Source organism: Fusarium fujikuroi, chromosome FFUJ_chr02, assembly GCF_900079805.1.
Source record: "Fusarium fujikuroi IMI 58289 draft genome, chromosome FFUJ_chr02".
Taxonomy (NCBI): domain Eukaryota; kingdom Fungi; phylum Ascomycota; class Sordariomycetes; order Hypocreales; family Nectriaceae; genus Fusarium; species Fusarium fujikuroi.
The window spans coordinates 2,325,753-2,347,078 of NC_036623.1; the positions used below are offsets into that span (position 1 = coordinate 2,325,753).

Genomic DNA, 21,326 nt, shown 5'->3' on the forward strand with positions numbered 1-21,326 from the left:
ACATAAATCTCCAAGCCAAATCAATCTCACTTCGGATCTTGAACTAAATTCGTCGTTCCCCTCCCCGGCTCCGATCCCACCGGCGCCGATCGTCATCCGAACCCCACAGACTCCGCAGCTCCTCTCGTCAAACATGTCCAAGCACCAAAAACCCAACCTGCTATATTTTTGTTTCGTACGTCATTTGCTTCCAGGGAATTACATCCTTTACTAATATGATATGTTTCGACGTCGACAATCCCCAGCTTCACACATGCTGTATTCTTTAATGGCGTCATTTATCTGACCAAACTTGCCTGCTTCTGCACTGCTTAGTGACGTACATCGTGCGTCTTCTAGATATCATATATGCAGCACCACCAGCCACGTAGGAAGACATCCATCCATCCATCCATGCTTTTTCACGTCAAAGACGCGCCTGAGACGCTGTACGACTGTACCCATGTGTGTGACATCTGCCGCCGCCCGACGCAGGCGCCTTTTTCTTGGGTCCAGCCAAAACGTCTTCCTGTCTCAACTGTGACGAAAGGTCCCCCCGTAATACATTATGCAACATTTACATTCACCGCCTTGATAGTGTGGTTTCTCACTCACTCATGCACAAACAACTTCATCTGAAAAGCAAGCCTCATCTTTTCTTTGTGCTGCCTCGACCCGCGAGGCGGTGAGCCCAATTGTCTGTACATGTCGTACCCCGATCCTAAGTTGTCCCTTCAATCATCTTGCAAACAACTAAAATCTGTTTCCCACCCATATCCTGCAAATCCTTGAAATCCAATAAAAACTTGCCCCCAAAACCAAAAAAAACTACATCCTTCAGCTTCATCCGCTACGTCCTTCCCCATCCACGTATTGCCTGATATCAAGTGCGGGTTTTCGGACTGTTCGCTCACGTCGGGTGTCATTAACTCCCAATTGTCATAAAGCGATTTCTTTTCCCCTTCAGCGTCATTCTTCTGCTTGACACTGTTGCCTGAGTCAGTGTTTTCATAGTCCACGATGCGTTGATCACCATCTGGAATAGCTCCAACTCCGGTTGGCTGGATATTAAGTTGGGTGCGAAGTTGCATATTCTTAGTGCCAAAGTTCCAGACACTCTCCCGAGGCAGGAACAGACTCGCGCTCAAGCTATGCACCGGGACATCATCGACTCGGCGATACTGAAAGTCGCCCGCACTGTCGAGGTGGTGGAAGAAGGCAGCGTGATGAGGGCTGCGGAAGAAAGCGAGGGATCCAATGTCAAAGGTTGGATAAAGACTGCTGCCGTAAACTTCACTTAGCCAAGTCGCAAAGGACCCACCAATCCAAGATGCTTCCTCCCCTTCATTCTTGGTGTTTTTGTCGTGGGCCGTCTCATCCTGTGACCTATTAGTGTCCGAGCTGCGTTGACCACCAGGACGGCTCTCCTAAATGATCCGCGACCTCAGTTTGTCACTGCCCTCGTCTACCGATCCTTCACAGCTGTCGTCCGATGAGCTTGGCTGAATAGTGAGACCTGCGCCGTTTTCAATGAGCCATGTGATATCAGCCTCTTCATGAAGGAGCTCTGGGTGCTTTTCAATGAAAGACTTGACGCGAGAGAGTTGATATAAGTTGGCTTGGCCAAGGACAGCTCGGTTGAAACCATAGGCAATACCGTTGTCTCGCATGTAACGGAAGACATCGAAAGGAATGTCTTGGCTCAAAGAAGCCTGCTTGTGTCAGCTCCTGATCAATCTTCGATGCATGACTGTGGCTGTTTCAGGACCACTTACGCCTGGCTCGACTCTCCAGAACCATTCATAGTTGCTGAGACGTTGCTCATTAGCAAAGGGAGCCGAGCTCCATCGCTTCATCTGGCGGATGTCGGCGATGGGCTTAAAGGTCTTTGGGTTGCCGTCAGAATCGATCCCGTGAGAGTCCGAAAGTTGGGAGTGATCAGTCCAACCAGGCATGTTCCAGTTCTCCTCAGGAATAACCTCGAAGAAGCAAGTAGCATTGGTAGCGTTGGAAGCGAGATCCTTGAACCTATTTGGAAGATCCTGGACACTGAAGAAAACCCAGTCGTACAAGTGGCGGTTGTTGAACTTGTCCTCAATCTGTTGGATACTGTAGAGTATAGCATCAATGTCATCTTCTTGGACAAGGCTCACCAAGGCTGCCTTGAGGGGATCATCAGTAGAAGAGGGTAAGGCTGAGCCACAAACAAACAGGGTGAAGTGAAGAAGGGTAAGGGCCCCTGCCCACAAAAGAGTGAAGCGAGGGGCTTTTGCCATGATGAAGGTGAAGATAATGTTCAACGTTCAGGGGAAGAATTGACAAATGCCTTGAACAAAGAAAGGACCGGCAAGGTTAAAGGCCGTAAAGATGAAGGCTATTGAGTAGCTTAGGTAGATGAAGTGCAGGGTGGAGAGGGAGAGGGTTTAAGAAAGGAGCATGAGAATGAAAGGAGTGTAAAGGCACCTTAGGTGCTGCACGGAAACGTTCTGGACGTGTTAAAGAGAAGGGATTGTGCTTGTGCTTGTGATTGCTTTCAATTCCAGGTTCGAAGTACAATAACGTATTAAAGGATGAAGAATAAGAAGAATGAAGTAAGAGAAGAGAGAAGACAAACTGGGGGGGATTTGTACCTACTAATAATCCTCCACCTTGCGGTTATTGTATCCTCAGGCGAGAAGAACCAAGGAGATGCAGGTTGGCAGGTGATTCAATGTGGAGGCGGACGTGGACGTGGCAGCTGCGAGCAGGTGCAGTATCTTACCTCATCGACACCTCACACTAAACACCAGCTTGATAAGAAGAGAAGTAGTTGCCCAGACGGGAGGCTCTGGAGTTACCGGAAGAAAAGATCCGGACCGGAGAAGCCCAGGAACAACAACAGACCAATGTTGGCGATGCACCCTTTTGCCCACTCACGATAACATCGTCTTGTTTCCTCGCCTCCACTCGACGCCACTCTTCACCAAACATGGCATGTGATCATGAGCCGCAGCAATCTCGGTCGGTTGTGTTACAGAGGGAACGATGAAAGATAACGGTGTGTCGAGAATCACTTTGCTCATCCACATTAGCCATTTGTCATGAATTTCACCAATCAATACACTCTCAGGATGGTACTGCATGACTGTGTTTGCATGCCCTCATTAACCAGGCGTTCTTTCGTATCAAAGAGCACCAACAGTAGTCTATCGCCTGCCTGTACCCCAAGTTCGCACCGCTGGACCATCAGATCCCCGGCGGATAAGCCTCAACGCCATATTTGCCTGTTAAACAAAAAAGAGTGCCCGCCGTCCTTGCCCCTGTCACGGCATAGGAACGACGTGTATTACGATAATGATACAACCCTAGAACTATGCCTTTTGTTTAAGCCTCCACATCCATTTGCTCAACGTCCACTGAGCCATCCTCTAAACTTATGTCGAGAATTCTTGCGTATTGGAGCGTCAATCGCTGGAGCTCGCGGTATTTTCCTGTTTGCTGTTAGTTTGTACAACTTTTGCCATAGTGACATCAATAACGATAACTTACCAAGAATCATAACTACACCTGTGAGCAGCTCCTTTCGATCCCATCCACAGATGTCACCTTCTTTGCTGAACCACCCATGGCCGTCTTCTTCCTCATCTTCTTCGCTGTCTTCGAGTATGCCACCAAGAAGACTGTTGAGGAGCTCTTCAACCTTGACCCTTGCCCCCTCGGCGCCCAAGCGTTTCGCATACATGAAGAGATATAGTCGGAATTCTTCTTGTGCCTCAAGTTGCAGAGCACCAGCAATTCTTGTTTCCAAATGGGCAATGCTGACGCTGCTTTCAAGATTCTCGGACTCCTTCCGCTGCACGACCATCTTAATAATGCGCTGCAAGGAATATGATCTACCTTTCAATAAAAATTCGTTCGTTGTATGTCGCTCAAGGAAAGGTATGACGCCTGACGACACAGTGGCCTTGGAAGACTTCTTATCTTGTCTGTCCTTAGAATTCGGACCAACAGCTGTAGACTGCAAAGCAGAAATAGAAGAATCGTTAGAGTTCCAATACTGTGAGCCCACAGCCCACCAAGCTTCACTTAGGCGTTGCCATGTATACATATCGCGAGCATAGCAGTACCCATCACCATTGGTCAGTGTCACAATGATGTGGCCGGTACTGTTCAGATGGGCAGAAGTAATACCAGGGCCAGGCGTCGCGCTGTGTTGGTTAAGCGATGTTGTGGCAATATCCAGAATTGGTCCAAGTGACACAGGAGGATTGGGAGCAGATTGGGTTTTCATGTCCCAAACATGGGCAAGGCCGACAGCTGTAATGCACAGTAGCCAGTGATCGCGAGCTTCCAGAATAACAGGCTGAGACTCAAGTATGATAGGGGCGAGGAGTCTTCTTCCAGCCGAAGTCCAGGTATGCACAGATCCATCTTCGCAAGCCACGGCCCAAAAGTGTTTCGTCGCTGTTACTAGAACGACATCTCTGGGAAGCCACTCTTCCCAAATAAGAGCGCCCCTTTTGCTGACTATGACATGAGAAGGATGGCCATGGGTAATATCATTCTTCGCTTCCAGAATTATGTTTTCCGGGGTCTTTGTTGCTTCTTCCAAGGAGCTCTCGCCCTGTAAAATTCCTCTGTCCAGCGGCCGAAGGATATGTGACCTGATCTTCGGTACAGCTAATCTTACTTGAGCGAAGGACATAGACACATTCATGACTGCGGGCCTAAGGAACTCTGGTGTGGGAACAACACCATTCTGAACAGGTACGAGTGCTGCTGGCTCGACCCCATTAGGGCCATCAGTGACGATAGGTGTAGGACCTGTTGCAACGCGCTTGGCAATTGGCTCCTCTTCATCTTCGTCATCACCCAGGTTGATTTGCCTCTTGTTACCAAGCAACATGGCAGCAATGCCTCCCTTAGGCAAACCGTCATAAGGCTTGCTTATGTCAACTATCGTCTGCGGTGTATCATTTTGCGCGTTCTTGTTGGTGCTTGTTGTTCCAACCAACTGAGTTTGAGGCAATGAAGACGTGCCTGTCCCTGATGATGACACCAACAAAGGTGCAACTCGCTTCTTGCCATCTTTGCCGATAGTGACCCGCGATTTCAATTCCTTGACACGTTCGGCTGTCTTGTCAGCTGTCTCCTCTGGCTGCTTCTCTGGTTCGTTTTCTGGCTCAGTTTGGCCATTTGTCGATGGCTTCGCCGAAGTGCCGTTGGGTTTAGGGCCATTAGCGATAGGTGTTGACTCTTTGGTTGACTCGGAAAAGTCTCCCATGAGTGCACCCATCCTCGACTCTACAGCCCGCGACTCCCCCTCTTTACTCTGGTTTTCCAGAACAAGGCCATCCACGTCCTCAGCTATACCCATTCCTTTCCGAGACGCCCCATATTTCTGAAGTGCCTTGACGTTCTCCTCTGGTTGCGCTACCCAGCCGAGCTCTCCCTCCTCGAAATTTACAACCACAATGCTACCGTCTAAGCTTGACGCAAAAATGGTCTGCCCATCCGGAGTCCACGCTAGATCAGATATCGACTTGCCTGCCAAGTCTTGACACACGACTACAGGCCTGGACGTATTTGTGTTCCATATACTCAAAGTCTTGTCCTGGCCAGCAGATGCTATCACTGTCACGAGCGATGTCGCAGCCCCATCGGCTGCACTCGCATCTGGTTTCGACGTATGGAACAAACGAGGGGAGAACATGCACACTTCCGTTGGGGCTTCATGGCCGATAAGATTGATTTCACTATCCCATCTCGTCCGCTCGATGATAGCAACAGAACTCACGGGGCCGTTTACAGCGTTGGCAGCTGCGATGTGATTGCCATCAGGAGACCACGAACATCGTCGAAAGTAGGTAGTTAGGGGCGAGCTCTTGAATGGTGTATTAATGGTCGTTTCAAGAACAAAGTTGTTAACCATGTCGTGCTGTGTCGCATTAGGTGCAGGCGAAGTGAATCGAAAGATTTTGATCGTTCGGTCGTCGCTTGCGGTTGCAAAGAATTTGTTCGCTGGATCGAAGGTGATACCCTTAACATGACTTTGGTGTGCAGGCAAAGTCTTCAGCTTCTCGAACGTGTGACCAGACCAGACGACCACCTTAGAATCAAGGCCAACAGAAACCAATATTGAAGAATCGTACGACCAGGCGAGATCCTGAACATCATTATCGTGGCCAATTAAACGTTTGTATGTCTTCCAGTTCTCGACAGGAGGAGGCTCGTTGGTGCCAAAGGTAGCAGCTGGTGGTCCTTTATCCAGGTGGTATACGCAAATGATTTTGTCGTCCGCTCCACTGGCAAGATAGCGCCCATTAGGCGAAAAGCGAACCGAGTGAATTGTTCCAAGGTGATGGCTCATGTGGCAGAGCTGGCGCGGCTTGTTGTACTTTGGTGTGTCGGCATTGTAGATACTTTCGGTCGACCAAACGCGGACGTGTCCATCGCCGCCCGCAGTCGCAAGTCGTTTTCCATCCGGGGAGACATGACAGCTGTAAACTTCGAAATCCTTTTGCTCGCCGCTATGGCTTAGCCATGAAGGCTTGATCATACGCATTGTGGAAAGTCGAGTGGCATGCCCCGGGAGGAATCGCGTTTGAGTCGAGGGCGACGCTGCGAATAAACCAAAGGTTTAAGATACTCGTCGCGATAAATTCGAATGCGATGCGATCGATTCAGCGGTGGGAATAATTGACGTTGTTTGAATAGGGTGATGAGGATGGAGTTTGGCTTAAATTGGAGTTAACGCGATGTCGCGTTTTTTGGGCACAGTTCAGTCAGTCAATCAAAGATGCAGGCAGGGCCAGCTATTCCTCGTCCGCCACAATGGAACCCGACTGCACCCCAGAGGCAGTGGACAAAATTAGGGGATTTCGTCACAGGCCTCGGGGGCAAGAAAACAGCGAGCCTTGCTGTGGGGTGTCAAAATCAACTTAGCAAAAGTCATCCTAAGCTTAGGCTATATTACCTAAGTCTTTTTGTCATCTTTGGATCGAGGACATGTATTTTCTTTCCTCCCCTAACTCTAGACAAGGCATTCTTCCTTTCAGGCAAGCTTCCTAGCAAATGCTGCGCAGCTTAATGATTGGTCGTTACGGAGTAACTTTGATGCGCCAACTCTCCCTGTGCTTCCTCCTCATGTAAGTCAACTATTCCTCACCGAGTACTCTTTGTTCAACACATTTCAATGGCACAATGCTACGATAAGACCAATCAGTCAATCATGTTCTTACTTTCAAAACAGGCTGAAAGGTGGGTTGCCAACATATCGGACCTATCACCACAAACTCACGAGACTCTCGAGTGCTTCTCCGCGACTCACAATCTTTTGGATGTTGAGGTGTAGATCTCACCCAATCTTCACCCCTGGCATTATGTCAAAAGGTTGGATGCAAGGATCACCCTACCACTCCCGCTACCTCTAAATCACACGTTCTGGACCGGTCAGACACTTTTTGAGAGACAAGTGTCACTCTGTTCATTACCCAGTCGGGGCCAAGCGTTTTTGAATGGCTTTTGTGTTGTTACCATGATTGAGGTTGCCGAATGTTTAACTTACGAATAGAATCATGATCACCTTATCGTGCTTGTAAAGGGTTGGGCTGTTCTGTGCTGACTAGTGGCCGAACTACTCGACAACAGAGTTTCATACTGAGAAGCTTGTTCGGCGGGAGGCTTTTATAACAGGCACATGTAAAAAGATAGTTCATTCACAGCCTCAAATTCCTAAACCTTGACCGCCCTTCGGTGAGCGAGTCAAGATTACTTTTCTGTCCCGTCCCTTTTCCTTACATGACAGACGCACTCACTTTCTTTGCGGCCATGTTCTTTGACTCGCGAATATATAAGAGTGAACACCACGAATTGTTCTTGCTTCCTCGACTCACCTCATATTGTTCATTATGGAGCTATCTGCTATAAGTCGTAACCCATTAGGGGCTCCAGCCTCTCTGCTCTCGACCCTGAGAAGCTATCATCACATCCAGGTCGATAAGCATTTTCACCGTCGAGAAAAGACCTCTGCGATCCCTGCGTCCCTCGAGCCCAGCATGTCGATACCGCAGTCCATATGTGTCGGCATCGAGTTGGAATTTATGGTTGCACTGCAGATCCCAAACTCCGACGCTGTGACTGGTGAGACTCGATGGACCTGTCCTACAACACCGGAGGCTTTTTTGGGCCTCGTGATGGGAGACTACAAAGACATCGAACCGTCTTGTATTCATAAGGTATGCGAATTGATCGCCAGCAGCGGGGTCTCCGTCTCGTGTAGCCTCACACCTTCGCCATCCAGCCCTGCCCAAATCCCTGGCACTACAATTCTTCCGCTCACAGATAATAGCGGAGACATTCGAGCTTGGAATAACAAGTCTGTTAGCGGACCAGTGTCTAAGACTGATTTTTGGTTCATTGTTCCGGAGCGTCACATCACCAGAGACTGCGTTAGTAAGTCCGGAATGACACCTTCAAGCAAGTACGACTGGTATGGAACTGAACTCAACAGCCCTATCCTCACTCGTCCTGAAGAGTTCAGTCAGGGGCTACCTACCCTCAGAAAGTGCCTTGCGGCAGTGCAGGGCGACATGGTAGTTGGACTTAATTCTGGTTGTGGACTACACCTCCACGTCAACGAAGACGGCAGCATGCAGCTAGAGACTGCGCTGCGCCTTGCATCTTTAGTCTGGCTGCTGGAAGATTCTCTGCTGTACCCTCTGTGCCATCCTTTCCGCTCGACTTCTCCTTACTCGGCGCGTATCAGCGTTGATTCTCGAATCGCCATGGAAAGGGGTGAACCAACAGTGTATGGCGAGGGTGCGGCTCTTGTTGAAGCACTCGGAGAGGTCATGCGACAGCTACACTGGCGCACGAAAGTCGACAGAGGTCTGCTGGGAGCTATGAAACGCCTGTGGTCGGAAACCAGCTTGATTAGCCTGGGCATCGCCCTCCGAAAATTCGACGAGGGATCCCTTCACACAACTACCCGGTGTGCACTGGTTGTCTCTAAGTACGACACTATCGAGTTCCGGTATCCCGAGTCCACGTTTGATGTCGACTTTATCGCCGGCTGGGCTGACTTGGTGCGACACTTGTACGCGGTTGCGATGAGGCCTCAGGTGGAATTTCATCAAATCCTCTGTCGTGTATATGAACTTGTGACCCGTGACCAAATGCCTGGATGGTCAGCCATGTTGGGGGCGATTGGTTTCAAGGGCGATGTCAGTCGCTGGCAGCGACATATCAATGAGTACGGTGATACTCTGAGGAACCTTGACAAGCAGGGTATCCTTTCAAATATTGGGCAGTAATTGGGGCGTTCTTAAAGGAGTATTCTTGTAGAAACGGAGCAAAGTGGTCTTTGGGTACATGGTAATTGGTTGTTGGAATATAGACTGGTTGATTTAATCGTGACTTGGCAAAAGGGAAAAAGCAAAGTCCTACACTGGCTTGGTCAAAAGGGCGGAGCATGGAGTAGGGAGTCTGCTTTGGGGAAAAGGGAAATCTGTAGATTTGACTATCCGGGTAAATCGATTGAAATTGGCTTTCTATAAAACCACCTTGCTTGTAATGGCCCCTTGATTGTTGGCTTGTCTTGTATTCTTACGCATTTGGTGATGAAGTGTCGTCATGTAACTCACCGCGGCCTCCCCCTTCAGGCTCTAACTTCCTCTGAACCTCCATCAACGCCCTAGCCTCATCTGTGCCATTCTTCTCGACATAGCCCATCAACTCAGCGTCCATATCTCGCACAGCATCCGCCATGCCTTTCCAGCCATGCCAATCGACGACGTTACGAGCAGCCATGTTCCAGGCGCTCGCAGCGGCGCAGACAATGTTCATCTCGTACTCGAGGATGCGTCGATAAAGTGTTAGAAGAGTTTGATGGACTTGCGGCTGTTGACGTTGGAACTCTGGTAGGGATGTCCAGGATGATGGATGGAGGGCACGATGGAGGGTCATGTAGTGAGGAATGGTGTGTGCAATATGCACAAACCCTTGGCGAATATCTTCATGTCGGAGAAGGGGTTCTAGTAGAAGCTATTGATGATGTCAGTCTTGTTGTTCAATGGGTTGAGTCAGTCGGAGCCTACTGGTGTTAGTGAGCAGAAGCCCGCCCAAGCGACAGCGGCGCTGGGCTGGTCATCGAGTAATGAAGCTATAGTCGACCTTGTGCGAATCAGATTTTCTCTTGCTTCAACATCTCCCGAGTCTGTTTGTGATGTCTCCTTAACTTCGCGGTTTAAACCAGACTTTGCGATCATCATCATGAGTTCCGCTCTCCTCTCACTTTCTGTCGGTAGCCCATTCCCATTCCCGTTATGTCCCGGCCTCAAAGTATCAGGGAGTGCATGAGAAATAATGCTCTCATACGCGAGCACAAGACCCGAGGACGTGCCATCTCTTTTGAGGACATCGTATGCTGCGTTCCAGAGTTCAAGGTCGTGCGCGCGGTCCTCCTCATCTGAGGCTGATCCGCGGCGACTTTGGCGTTGACTATGTTTGCCGATGTGTGGAATAGGACATGATGAAGATTCGCGAGACGGATTTGCGGATGATGAGGGAGATGCTGAGGAAGCTTCGGGGGATGGAGGGTGTGAGTGGCGGCGAATTTTGCCAACGAGTCGCTTTACTTTGCTTGCTGCGTTATGGGGAGCTGAAGGTTGTGAAGCGGTTTTCATGATGACGATGATGGCTGAGTACTTATGATATGAAGAGAAGAGCAATGAAGAGAAGATTGGGCGATGGAGTTTACAATGGATAGAAATTTCACAACATGGAAAATGGTCAAGGTCCCTCACAGTATTTTCTTCTTCCAGCTGACCCGACAATGTTAGTTAATACCATTCCATTGATAGGCCATGACGATGATATCAGGAACTGGCAATGATCCCAAAACTGGGGGCCGATAATACCCCAAGCTAGGACTAGACGGGACAAGAACAGTTCATCGGGGCTCGGGAATCGAGTCAAGCGACGAGCTGAGAGTTACACCAAGAAAAAAAGAAAAAAAAAAGTAAAAGAAAAGGGTCTCACTCACCCTCAGCCGAGTTCCGACGATCATCAGAGCCATTCCATCATCGTGGTAACGGCCCTTTTTCTTGGAGGGGGTCACCTGAACTGAGCAGTCCATGATACAGGTTTTTGGGGTGATCATTTTGACGTGGAGCCAAGACGGAGCCAAGATGATGACCCCAGGAGTTGATGGGGAATGATATGGATACTGGCGGGCTTAATAAAGAGGGTCAATTCCATGAACGAGCATCAGTCTGAAGAACCGTCATGTTTGGGTATTCTATCGGCCGAGATAGTGACGTCTGGGAATAACGAGGACAAGATGGTGGAAATGACACTTTTTCCAACTTACATTAGCGTAATCAACCCTTATGCCGTGGGAATTGGTAACCATGAACCAAGACCAAGGACTAGTAACCTGGCCAAGACTTTTCATGGCTGCCTTGAGACAGAGATCCACGACATATGAAGTCATATTGAGAGTACAAACATCACCCAACAAATAAACCAACGAGTTGCTCTGTCACTGGCCAATGCCCCTCGCGTCATCATCTCCAAGACCGGGGTTGATGAACCGCTGGGAGTGGGGGCTCTCAACCCACTGGAGCGTCACTTTTCTCCACTGTCGGCCCGGGGAGTTAGTGAGAGACAAGAGACTTGATAGGTAATTTCTATCACGAGATATTGCGAGGAAGCCCATTTAAGTTTGCAGGGAGATAAATCCCACTGCAACGGTATAGAGACTAATATTCAAGTTTGACGGCAGTTGTCGCCAGGTTTTACCATCATGTGAAATTGGTATTGATCAACGACCTTTTGATCTTGAGGTTGGAGACTGAGAGTGCTGATCCGGCCTCGATGCGAGGCTGCAAATTATGCGCATATGAGAAAGCCAAGGCACGCAAGATAGACCGTTTCAAAGAAATAGACAATTACTAGGTAGTTTGTTTTGAGGGCTTCAAGAGAGACATGGCAATAGTCAAAGCGTACATACTCTGTATGTAATGTCGCTATGGTCCTGCGCTCAGTCAGTCTTGTTGGCAGCGAATTAAACTCCAAGAATACAAGATCATATGGTTGATCATCACATATAATTCCTTATATATAGAGACGCTCGTTTCACTCCTCCTATTAGCTTTCCAATCACACGTTTTCCTGTGCCTATACGCGTTGATCTCGGCATGAATATGGCACTTTGCTCGAAACATCGTCCCCATCAAAAAACGGAAACACAAACGCCAAATCCTCCGCTGTGATTATCGCAATTAAACAAACACAGCCCGTCACCCTGTTTCACTCGTTGAGACTAAATATATTCAAAAGCAAAACAGCACTAATTTTTCCGAGTCTAATCAATCTGGTCCCAAAATGTCACTCAAAATAAACCATCCTCTCTGCTCTGCGTATTGTGATCCTTGTTTCATACTCATCCACTCTACTTGAAACACTGCCATCTCCGCCTGTGATCGCATCTAATAAACATCCCACTTGCCCATCTGGATTGGGTATAATTCTTTTCTCTCCCCCGTCAACTGACTGCTGTTGACTGTCTCTCCCAACCTCCTCGTTGCAGTGCAGCGCAGCGTTTTCCTTTCTCAGTCACTCGTTAACATAGGTGTTGATCACCTGTTGGTCCGTTACTCTTCACCACGATCCGTTCTTTTTCTCAGCAAACTTCTTTACTTTTTTCCCGCTCTCTAGATCAACGATCGAGATGCATTTCACCAACCTTGTCGCCGTCTTCATCGGCCTTGCAGCCGCAGCGCCCACGGCTACTCCTACCAAAGACAACATGATCGCCGTCTCAACCACAGCACCCAGTGCCTACGAAGATCCATACACCTACTGGGCTGCTGGAAACCACTCCTTCAGTACATGCGACAAGACGACTTACAACGCGCACCAGGCTCCCAAGAGCACCAAGCGGGCCAACTACAGAGACTGCGCAGCACTTCTCTCAACCTTTGGTACTCGTAACGGCACTTTCAGCATCCCCGCTGCTTCCGACGACAAGCGCGAGTACGATGTGGGAGATGGGCTTGTCAACATCGTCAAATCAGGATCGTGTGCATTTGCTGTGCGAGCTGACAAGGGATTAAAAGTCGGCGATGACGATGTCGTTTGGATTATGCAGAAGGCTGTTCTGGAGTACTCTGCTGGAACGGAGATGGCAGCTCGTGGATCTGTCAAGTGTGCTGCTGACGAGGTTGGGAAGAAAGGAGGTCTTTACTGGCAGGTTCATGGTATTGAGTCTGCTGGTTATTAGCCGGTGCCTCGGTGGTCTTGATGATCATCTGTTCAGTCTATGGATCTGGGGGAGGTTTCTGACCTGAAGGATTTATTGGAGGATCGGTTCTGGAACTGTCCTGACGACGAGATGCGATTTTTATGTGCGATACCCAGGTGTTCACAGAGGATTTGGCAAGTAAAGATATAGCCGCAATGAGTACATATTTCTTCTCCTCGCCTCTCTAAATGGACGCATCATTCGATAATGGTACATTTCAATATCAAGGAAGGTCAATATCATGGTGCTATTATTCCCGTTCACTGAGGTCGCATGGTCTGTGGCATCACAGACTGCCTCAACAGCTTTGGCAGTTCCCGTATCCTCGCATTTCAGGACCAGTAGTTGATAGGCAACCACCGAGAAGTATCTGTCACAGTGGTCAGTTTCAAGTCATTAGAAACCGGCCTTGGTGGTTGAGGATAACATCGTCATCTCCTAATCTCATCCCCAGCGCTCTTGTTGATACGAGATGAGTTTATTGGACAACGTCTTCTGCTTATCGTGAGTCACCTATCATAACCAGAGAAACTCAAGAGAAAGAACTTATATACCTAGGCGACCTGGATGTTATAGATAAGCGAGCTACTGTTGCGGCAGGCCTTTTCGCAATGATGAACAGACTCGAAAGAGAAATCACTTTAGGAGCATAAGAACAAATGTTATGACATTAATCATCGAATTCATTCTTAAATGGCCAACTCCGTCCGCTATACTCAACGTCAACCTAAGATATCATATCCCCGACTTCGTAGTCAATCGTGCAAGTGTCTCTGATATGTGTAGTAAAGCAAAGGGTATAATCCCGAACTCCAAAATATCAATCTTCAAGTGCTCTCAGTGGTTTATATGTATACAATAGCACTCTGCTAATCGTTTAGTCGATAAAGATGAGTCAAAAACTCGGTGAGGATCAACCATAGTATTCATCAAAGATTGGAATGCTGGGATACTTAGCCTGAGTTCGATCCATACGACAAAGCTTCTTGGCTTGGGCCTCCAGTTCTATTTGGCGATCAACGCAAAAGTCTGCAATGCCATTAGAGCTCGTAATTGCCGCGTCCACGCCCTTGAACGCGAGATCAACACGCCTTTTACAATCTTCGACTTCTATACGAATTGCGCGGGAAGCGGCATCTCCTGCGTGGGCAACCAGGCGATCAATGTGCTTCAGCATGTCTTCAGTCCAGGATTTGTGCCCATATACACGCGCCGAGATGGTGTTGATCTCACATAGGTAATCATTAATGACTTGTCCAATGCGATCTTTCTCAGCGAGAGTTGCGTTTCGCCGTTGTGTTCTGGGCGACAATGGTATTGCGGGTGAGGCGTCGGGAAGGGGCTTGACGCTGCCTTTGGCTTGAAAAGTGTTAAGCAGCGTGTTCATCTCGGTGACATCTTCTGTGATGTTTCGAAGCTTTCGGTCGACAGCATCCATCTTGGAATGAATCCACGCGGTCTTTGTAATAACAGTAGGGGAGGGAGGATCATCTTTATAAGGGTCAGGCCTGTATGATATTATGCCTTTCTTCCTCTCGATTTCCCTAACTCTTCGGAAGTGCGCCTTTGCATCAGAGCGGCTGAAGTTGGTAGGGCGCTTTACTGCGAAGGGTTCCAGATAAGAGTAGTCGGCAACTCTGGTTGGTTCTGGGACGAAGACTCCTTCGTCACGAAGCTTTTGTATGGCTTTGGGAGATACTTTGACGTATGCAGCGCCAGGGGGTTTGTCTGATGGTCGGGGTCGAAGGTGAGGTGAAGTACATCCAGGTGATGATCGGGAGGAAGAAGTGGACGACCCAGTAGAAGGTGTAGGTACTCGAAAGCAGCGACCTGGTCTGTCGGGAGTAGAAAGAACTTCTTTCTGGGGGGACTGATATGAGACCTCTTCAGGGACTTCCTGAGGACTGTACACGAAAAAGTAATAGTGCAGCTGCCACATGGCAACAGCGCCGAGCAGGGCGAGGCAGACGACGAATGAATATGTCGACATGGTGAAGAGGAGGACAGTCCAAAAGCAGATGAAGTTGAATGTGGTAATCAGGATGAAAAAGATGGTGCGGACAAGAAAGAACTGCGAGTATACCCCGAGATCCCAGATCTCGTAAAGAGCCCACACAGGGTCATCATAGGCATCAATAATCACCTCACAAACAGCTTTTCCGATGCGGTACATGAAGTGAGAGGACCAGGCAGTGATGAAGGCTCCCCAGAGCATGTGAGAAGCAGTAGGGCTTGAGTTGTATTGACCGAGGATCCAATCCTTGTGCTTGGAGTACTGAAGAGGACTGCGAAGCATCATGCAGAACCACTGCAGAATGATACTGAAAATAGAAATCTGGAATCTGATTGTGAAGGCAATGAAGTGAAATACATTCGGACACTCCTTGATGAGGCGCTCGAAACCGGTTTCGGCGTAGGGGCGGTAGTTGGGAAATTGCTTCGGGTCATAAGTGAGACGGGAGCGACGCCAGAACATGGTGACTGAGTTTTGTTGATATCAGTGATTACTTGAGAGTTTTGTGGTAGAAATGGTGAAGTTAGTGAAGGGATGCAATTGATGAAGCGCAGTGGTTCATTGAAGACTGTTATGAAGTGAAGCGAAAGATGATCGACGATGGGGAATCGGAGCAGATGAGTTTGATGAAATGAAGATGAAATGAATCTCTGCCTGTTTTGAAACGCCGATGTAAATTCACTGCCCAGCAACCGCGCAGTGGCAAGTGCTCTGGCAGCTGCACGGCAGTGCTAGCCAAGCTGGCACTGCTGGGAAGTGAGGGTATTTACAGGTGACAGTGTCAACAAATCCAGCACTTTCAACATCACAAGTGACCAACTCCAGACAAATAAAGTGGCGAATACTAAATCAGAGAGTATACTAAAACAGTTCTATAAAAACAGCGGCAAATGGACTCGAGTCTATTTATCTCAGAGTTGTTGCCGGCTTGTGCCAGGAGGGCAGGAGAAACTTATATATTCTGCCTCCAGGCTCCGGCAGGATAACCAGACCACTCATTTACTGTTGCGGTTGTTTGTACACCTGACACTAGGTTTTGTTGTTTGGGCATGACTACCTAGCTGAGAACTTTGCAAACATCCATCGCTGTGTCACTCAAATCCTCCCACAGACTGCTATTACTTCAAAGATAATACGAAAACGTTTGACTTGGGTACCTCTGTATCCAAAATACCCGAACCTGGACGTTCTCTGACCATCCAGAGACTCGACATTGCGACAGTGTTGAGCATGTTGTATTATACCCATTAGTTCATATCTATGGTTTCACCACCTCGACTCCCCGGTTGATTTCTCGAGCAGAAAGAAACCACCTAGCTCCTTGCATCAAAATCATGTACATATTCTTGCACGCCCTGAGTTGTTTCTCGAAGAAGCTCCTCGGAGATCCAGTCCTGAGCGATCAGGAGGCTTTTGGGTAGCCAAGCCACATGATGATTTTCTCGATGCGACTTACACGAGATGCGGAGAATGATAAAATTCATTGAGAAAAGCCAAGAACTCCGTCTCTTTAAGAGTCTTTGGCGTTAATTCCAGGGTCTAGTTGATGGTTGCTGTCAATATTGAGTTCCTCGTGCAATAGGTTAGCAAAGTATATTGTAAAGACTCCGTCGTCCAAATCCTTGGGCTGCAAGCTAATGGACCCATCAATATCAACGCCAACAATTTGGTCAAGCCCATCAATTTAGTCCGTGGGAAGAAGGTCCTTGCCATTATCTTGATTTGGCTGCCAAGACCCAAGATCTGCCTCTCAAGATGGCCATATGAAGCATTTCGGGAGATAGCTTTTGCCCGAACTCTTCATTCCCTAGAGGGACTTGCGTAGGTAGTATTCATTAGTTCTTTCTTGGCAATATCCTGGATGCTCTAATAAGGCCGTTAGTCGCCAGCTTTGCTCCGGCGTCCGAACAAAAAAGTCGCTTCGCAATCTCATCACATCGCAAGGTATTTTTGATAGACGTGCGTGCATTACCTAGTCCCCACTCGAACGAGCCCAAGCAATTCTCTTATTTCCAGCACGCTTAGCATAAGGTTTCTAACTTTGAATGCTCGGTTGCACAGAACCATGCCGCCGCCGCGAATTTCGGGGCCATAGAACGCGGCGGTTTTCGGTATGGCGCATACTAATTACCAGATTCTGGGGTCTTGGATCGACAAGGCAGCTGCTAGCACGGGTCTATGAAAGATAGAGGAGGATCATGTTACCTAAATTAGACGGGTAGATCAGACATTGGGCAGAGATGGTTCGCACGGATGGCATGGTGGTGTCTGCTTTGACTCGCATGAACAGCTAAGAGAAACAATGTTTATGCCGTTATGCCGAGCATGCCATGAACGTCTGTGGGTATGTGATACACCATTGTTAAGGCTGAGGTTGAAGATGGGAATAGAATCTGTGCAAAATTGAGTTTGCAAAATTCAACCATGTTGAAATTACCCATTCAAGGGACCTGTGCCTGGTTTATGCTGTTGATCGTGGTCCATCCAAGCTTTGTCTGATCTTAATCGGCTCTCAGGGACAACATCGAAAGAGCGAGACCAGTCTCGAAATAGATGACAATAGAGTCGAATGCCTTTTGGTCGGCATTGTTCTGATCGCCAAGAACTCTTTCATTCCACGAGCAGACCCTCGATGTATTTTGTTTACTGATCTTGAGTGAGAGTTTGTCCAGGGAGAAAGAGACTTCAGCCACAATCCTTATACCCATTCATCCAGCGACCGAAAAACATCTCTGAATAGACGTCACATTCGAAGCCTAATGCACAAGCCTCATTGCTGAATTCCATGACAGCTTTTGACGGCTGCTTAATCTTGGCTAGGAGCCTCATCTACCGCTCCCATAGCTGTCGCCCTCGGACTGGGGGATTCACGAGTTACCCGACACGCCATTCCTCTTCGGGGTAGAAGTTGCGCGGGGGATAATGGTTGGAATGTAGCCGCGCCCTTTAACTTCAACAGAAGATGCAGAGAACGTGCTACGTATGCAAAGCCCAGGCAGAGTTTCCTTCTGGACGTTTCTTCCTTCTCGGCGTAAGCGCACTTAAGGTATATGCCGTCAGATGAGGCATGGAAAAAGTATGAGCCTGGGGAGACCGAAGAAAGAAGGAAGGTTTCATGGAATGTCACTGTTTCGAGCGACGGGTATCTCAGGTACTTCCGTCACCGGAGGATTGCGTGGAACCGCGGAGCCGTCATATGGCCCCATCGCGGACCGAAGTGGAGGTTTTGACTACGGACAGAGTCCGGGCGAAAAGTCATGGTAGCTCGTTTGAGGTGCGGTAGTGAAAGGCCATTCGACACTGTGATGTCGTCTTGTGGGATACGAGCAAGCCTCGAATACGACTGTGGAAAAAAAAATGAAAGAAAAAAAAACAGTTATCGGTAGTTCAGTGAGATGAGAAAGCGGTAGACTCGTAAACACAGACGCCTCGTGCTGTGAACTCCAACAGTCTTGTTGGTTGAGGTTTTATTAGTGCAAGCGATCTGATCTGATATCAAGATACAAGCTATGACTCTGGCGTGAAAAATTGGTAGCTGGGGATAGCTTCAAAGGGTCGGGTCTAGTCTGGGAGTCTAGACACGGCACAAGCTGGGGATTTGCTGATCGCATTCTGCTTTGAGCAAAGCGGGAGTGCCCAGAAGTGGTGAGTGGGTTCTGAATAGGCACTTGAAAGCCTCAACGCGAGTTTGACGAGTCAAGTGCCACATGGTGTACTTATCGAGGACAAAGTTGCGCCTCCATGGCTTTAGCCGTGGTAGAGCGAGGCTACAGTTTCAAAGCCTTGGCGTTCGTGGTTCATTGATTGATTGCGTGGACACTGAACATTGAGAAAGTTACTTGACAGGATAGGGCCTAGTTTGCGGTGCCGGGAAAATGGCAGATTGTCGTTCTTGTTCCGGGTTCCTGGGACACAGGGAATGTTGCCAAATGTTAGCGTTTCAGCGCTCCCTCTCCTCTCTTCTCTCTCCTGGCTCAGGCTCGTTACAAAGTACTTGTCCCTTGCTTTTGGGGTCTCGCCTCGTCTCGTCTCTTCCCCTGCGCTGTCCCATTTATGCCTCCGGAACAGAAGCCGACCTATCATGAGCAATCCCAAGGGTGCCCCAACCGTGCGAGATGCCTAGGGTGCAGTAGTATTGGCTGGCGTGACCTGTCCATCTGTGTCCGTGCCACCTTTTGACGGGCCGACCAGGTACATCCATCCATCTCAATCATCTTCAGGCCAGGACTGCTCCTTCGCACGGGCGGGATCGTACTGCAGCGGAGACTAGGAACTGGCGGGTACTGACACTAATGACGGGACGGAGTCGGAATCACGGAACGCTCACAATGATCCTGATGTTGCTGCACCTAACAGAAATAGCGTCTTATTGTCTCTGCTCGCGATAACCAATTAGGCATCCAAGACCGTAATGGCTGCAGCAAACGGTGGTTTCAAAGAACAGTATCCGTTCGGTCACTCGGCTTCCGCGGAGGATTAGGGAAAAATTCATGACGAGCAGCAACGCCTCGCGTTTTACAATGGAAAGCTTCACAATAGAAAGGCGAGACAAACCAGACAACGCAAGAGAAGAGAGCGGTGATTCGAGCGAGCAGCGCATTCCTCTGGCAAAGAGCTAACCCGTAACTCGGCAAAACGAGACATTGCCGGGCTCGTAAGATGTTTGGGTTAGGGTTCGGCGAACTCACATGCCGATCAGGGACCGTCTGACAACCACGTCAATTCAAATGAAGAAACGTTGACAACCCTTCAGGGAGCAAGAAAACTTTGTGACGTTTACTATGAGTGCCAAAATAATCTAGTCTTGAGCCACAATAGAACATACCAAGTTTACCTGAGTCTTTTTGTCACTTAGGTAAGTGGTCTTGAGTTTTTCTTGCCTCCACTTGACAAGACAACTCATTTCAAACAGTTCAAGGGCTGAGCGGGAGCTGGGGAAAAGCAAATAGCCTCTATTCTGAATTTACTTACTGTACGGTTAGACTTCGACGCCCCTCCAGCCGGCTAATGTTGAACCGTCTGTTCGTAACCGTACTGTATCGTCTCGAAACCAATAGAATTCTCGACTGATCATCACGAAGTATCCTCGTGAACAACCCCCAAACTCGGGATGAGACAAACCAGAAATCAGATGCATCGGAAAGACAATGAAAGACAAAACGGGGCAAGGATCAAAACTCGCTACCGTACCTAGGTTCAGGTAAACCCGCTGATGCCTCACTCTGCTGGGGTCTTCTGCTCTGGTGACTGGTGCGCCTTACTCGCTTCTCTTCTTGGCAGACCATACTTTTGGGAAAGGCAAGGGGAAAATCAGTGGGTGATCATTTTAGCAGAGCTCCGTCGGTACCTACACTGCTACAGTACAGCACAGTCACCTACATACACCGACACCGTTGCGACTAAATTAGGCCATGGCAAGCCGCAAGCCCAGGCTGGGCGTCTCCAGGTCATGTCTCCAGCAGCTTCTCAATGATGACACGGATCCGCTCTGGCGTTTTTGGTAAATGGAATTACGGACCTGCACTAGAGGATGTACCTACAGCTGATGGCTGAGGCTGCAGTAGACTGGCCCAGCCCAGCCCAGCCTAAAACAGCAAGTTAAACCTGAAAGGAGTAGACTTTACGAGCCAAGGGGTCGGAAGAGAAAAAGCAAGCAGCCAGAAACAAAGATATTAAAAGCATCCTCTATTCCCCCGTTTCTCAAACGCGCTGATCTCTCTCTTTCACGATCGCCAACCAATCCGCGAAGTTCCGAAACCGAGAATACAATTACCACCTATTACAGTACCTTTACAGTACAAGCACGGGCTTTGGGCTACCTCACCTCTTCCACCAAAATAGCCGCGGATCCTCATCACATTTACCTACACCCCCTGGTCCTAGGCTAGTCAGCACAACACAACAAAAGACAAACAAAAAGGACCAGGAACAAGGCCCAGGGTGTTATTCATTTCGATCCAATCCAGTTCTTCATATATCCATCTGCCAGCACCCCTACCACTTCAACTTTTCCCATCTTGCTCTTCCCTTCAAGACATTCTGCTATCC

General features: G+C 48.7%; 6 protein-coding genes; 2 read left to right on the forward strand and 4 right to left on the reverse strand.

Annotated features, from left to right (window-relative positions):
• Nucleotides 1-713: 713 nt before the first annotated feature.
• FFUJ_04587 (related to KTR1-mannosyltransferase involved in n-linked and o-linked glycosylation) lies at nucleotides 714-2,255 on the reverse strand (the record flags this gene model as incomplete). XM_023572110.1 has 3 exons in its annotated part: nucleotides 714-1,358; nucleotides 1,449-1,691; nucleotides 1,755-2,255. 3 exons carry the CDS (start codon nucleotides 2,253-2,255, stop codon nucleotides 714-716), a joined length of 1,389 nt encoding a protein of 462 aa, XP_023426296.1.
• A 1,087-nt stretch (nucleotides 2,256-3,342) lies between these two features.
• FFUJ_04586 (related to histone transcription regulator) lies at nucleotides 3,343-6,523 on the reverse strand (the record flags this gene model as incomplete). XM_023572111.1 has 2 exons in its annotated part: nucleotides 3,343-3,449; nucleotides 3,508-6,523. The coding sequence occupies 2 exons, from the start codon at nucleotides 6,521-6,523 to the stop codon at nucleotides 3,343-3,345; spliced, it is 3,123 nt and encodes a 1,040-aa protein (XP_023426297.1).
• A 1,345-nt stretch (nucleotides 6,524-7,868) lies between these two features.
• FFUJ_04585 (uncharacterized protein) lies at nucleotides 7,869-9,272 on the forward strand (the record flags this gene model as incomplete). Its single annotated transcript, XM_023572112.1, has 1 exon — nucleotides 7,869-9,272. One exon carries the CDS (start codon nucleotides 7,869-7,871, stop codon nucleotides 9,270-9,272), a length of 1,404 nt encoding a protein of 467 aa, XP_023426298.1.
• Nucleotides 9,273-9,564: 292 nt separating this feature from the next.
• On the reverse strand, nucleotides 9,565-10,643 carry FFUJ_04584 (uncharacterized protein; the record flags this gene model as incomplete). XM_023572113.1 has 2 exons in its annotated part: nucleotides 9,565-10,002; nucleotides 10,056-10,643. The coding sequence occupies 2 exons, from the start codon at nucleotides 10,641-10,643 to the stop codon at nucleotides 9,565-9,567; spliced, it is 1,026 nt and encodes a 341-aa protein (XP_023426299.1).
• A 2,048-nt stretch (nucleotides 10,644-12,691) lies between these two features.
• On the forward strand, nucleotides 12,692-13,243 carry FFUJ_04583 (uncharacterized protein; the record flags this gene model as incomplete). The annotated part of the gene is made up of 1 exon (XM_023572114.1): nucleotides 12,692-13,243. The coding sequence occupies one exon, from the start codon at nucleotides 12,692-12,694 to the stop codon at nucleotides 13,241-13,243; it is 552 nt and encodes a 183-aa protein (XP_023426300.1).
• A 934-nt stretch (nucleotides 13,244-14,177) lies between these two features.
• On the reverse strand, nucleotides 14,178-15,740 carry FFUJ_04582 (uncharacterized protein; the record flags this gene model as incomplete). Its single annotated transcript, XM_023572115.1, has 1 exon — nucleotides 14,178-15,740. The coding sequence occupies one exon, from the start codon at nucleotides 15,738-15,740 to the stop codon at nucleotides 14,178-14,180; it is 1,563 nt and encodes a 520-aa protein (XP_023426301.1).
• Between the last annotated feature and the right edge of the window lie 5,586 nt (nucleotides 15,741-21,326).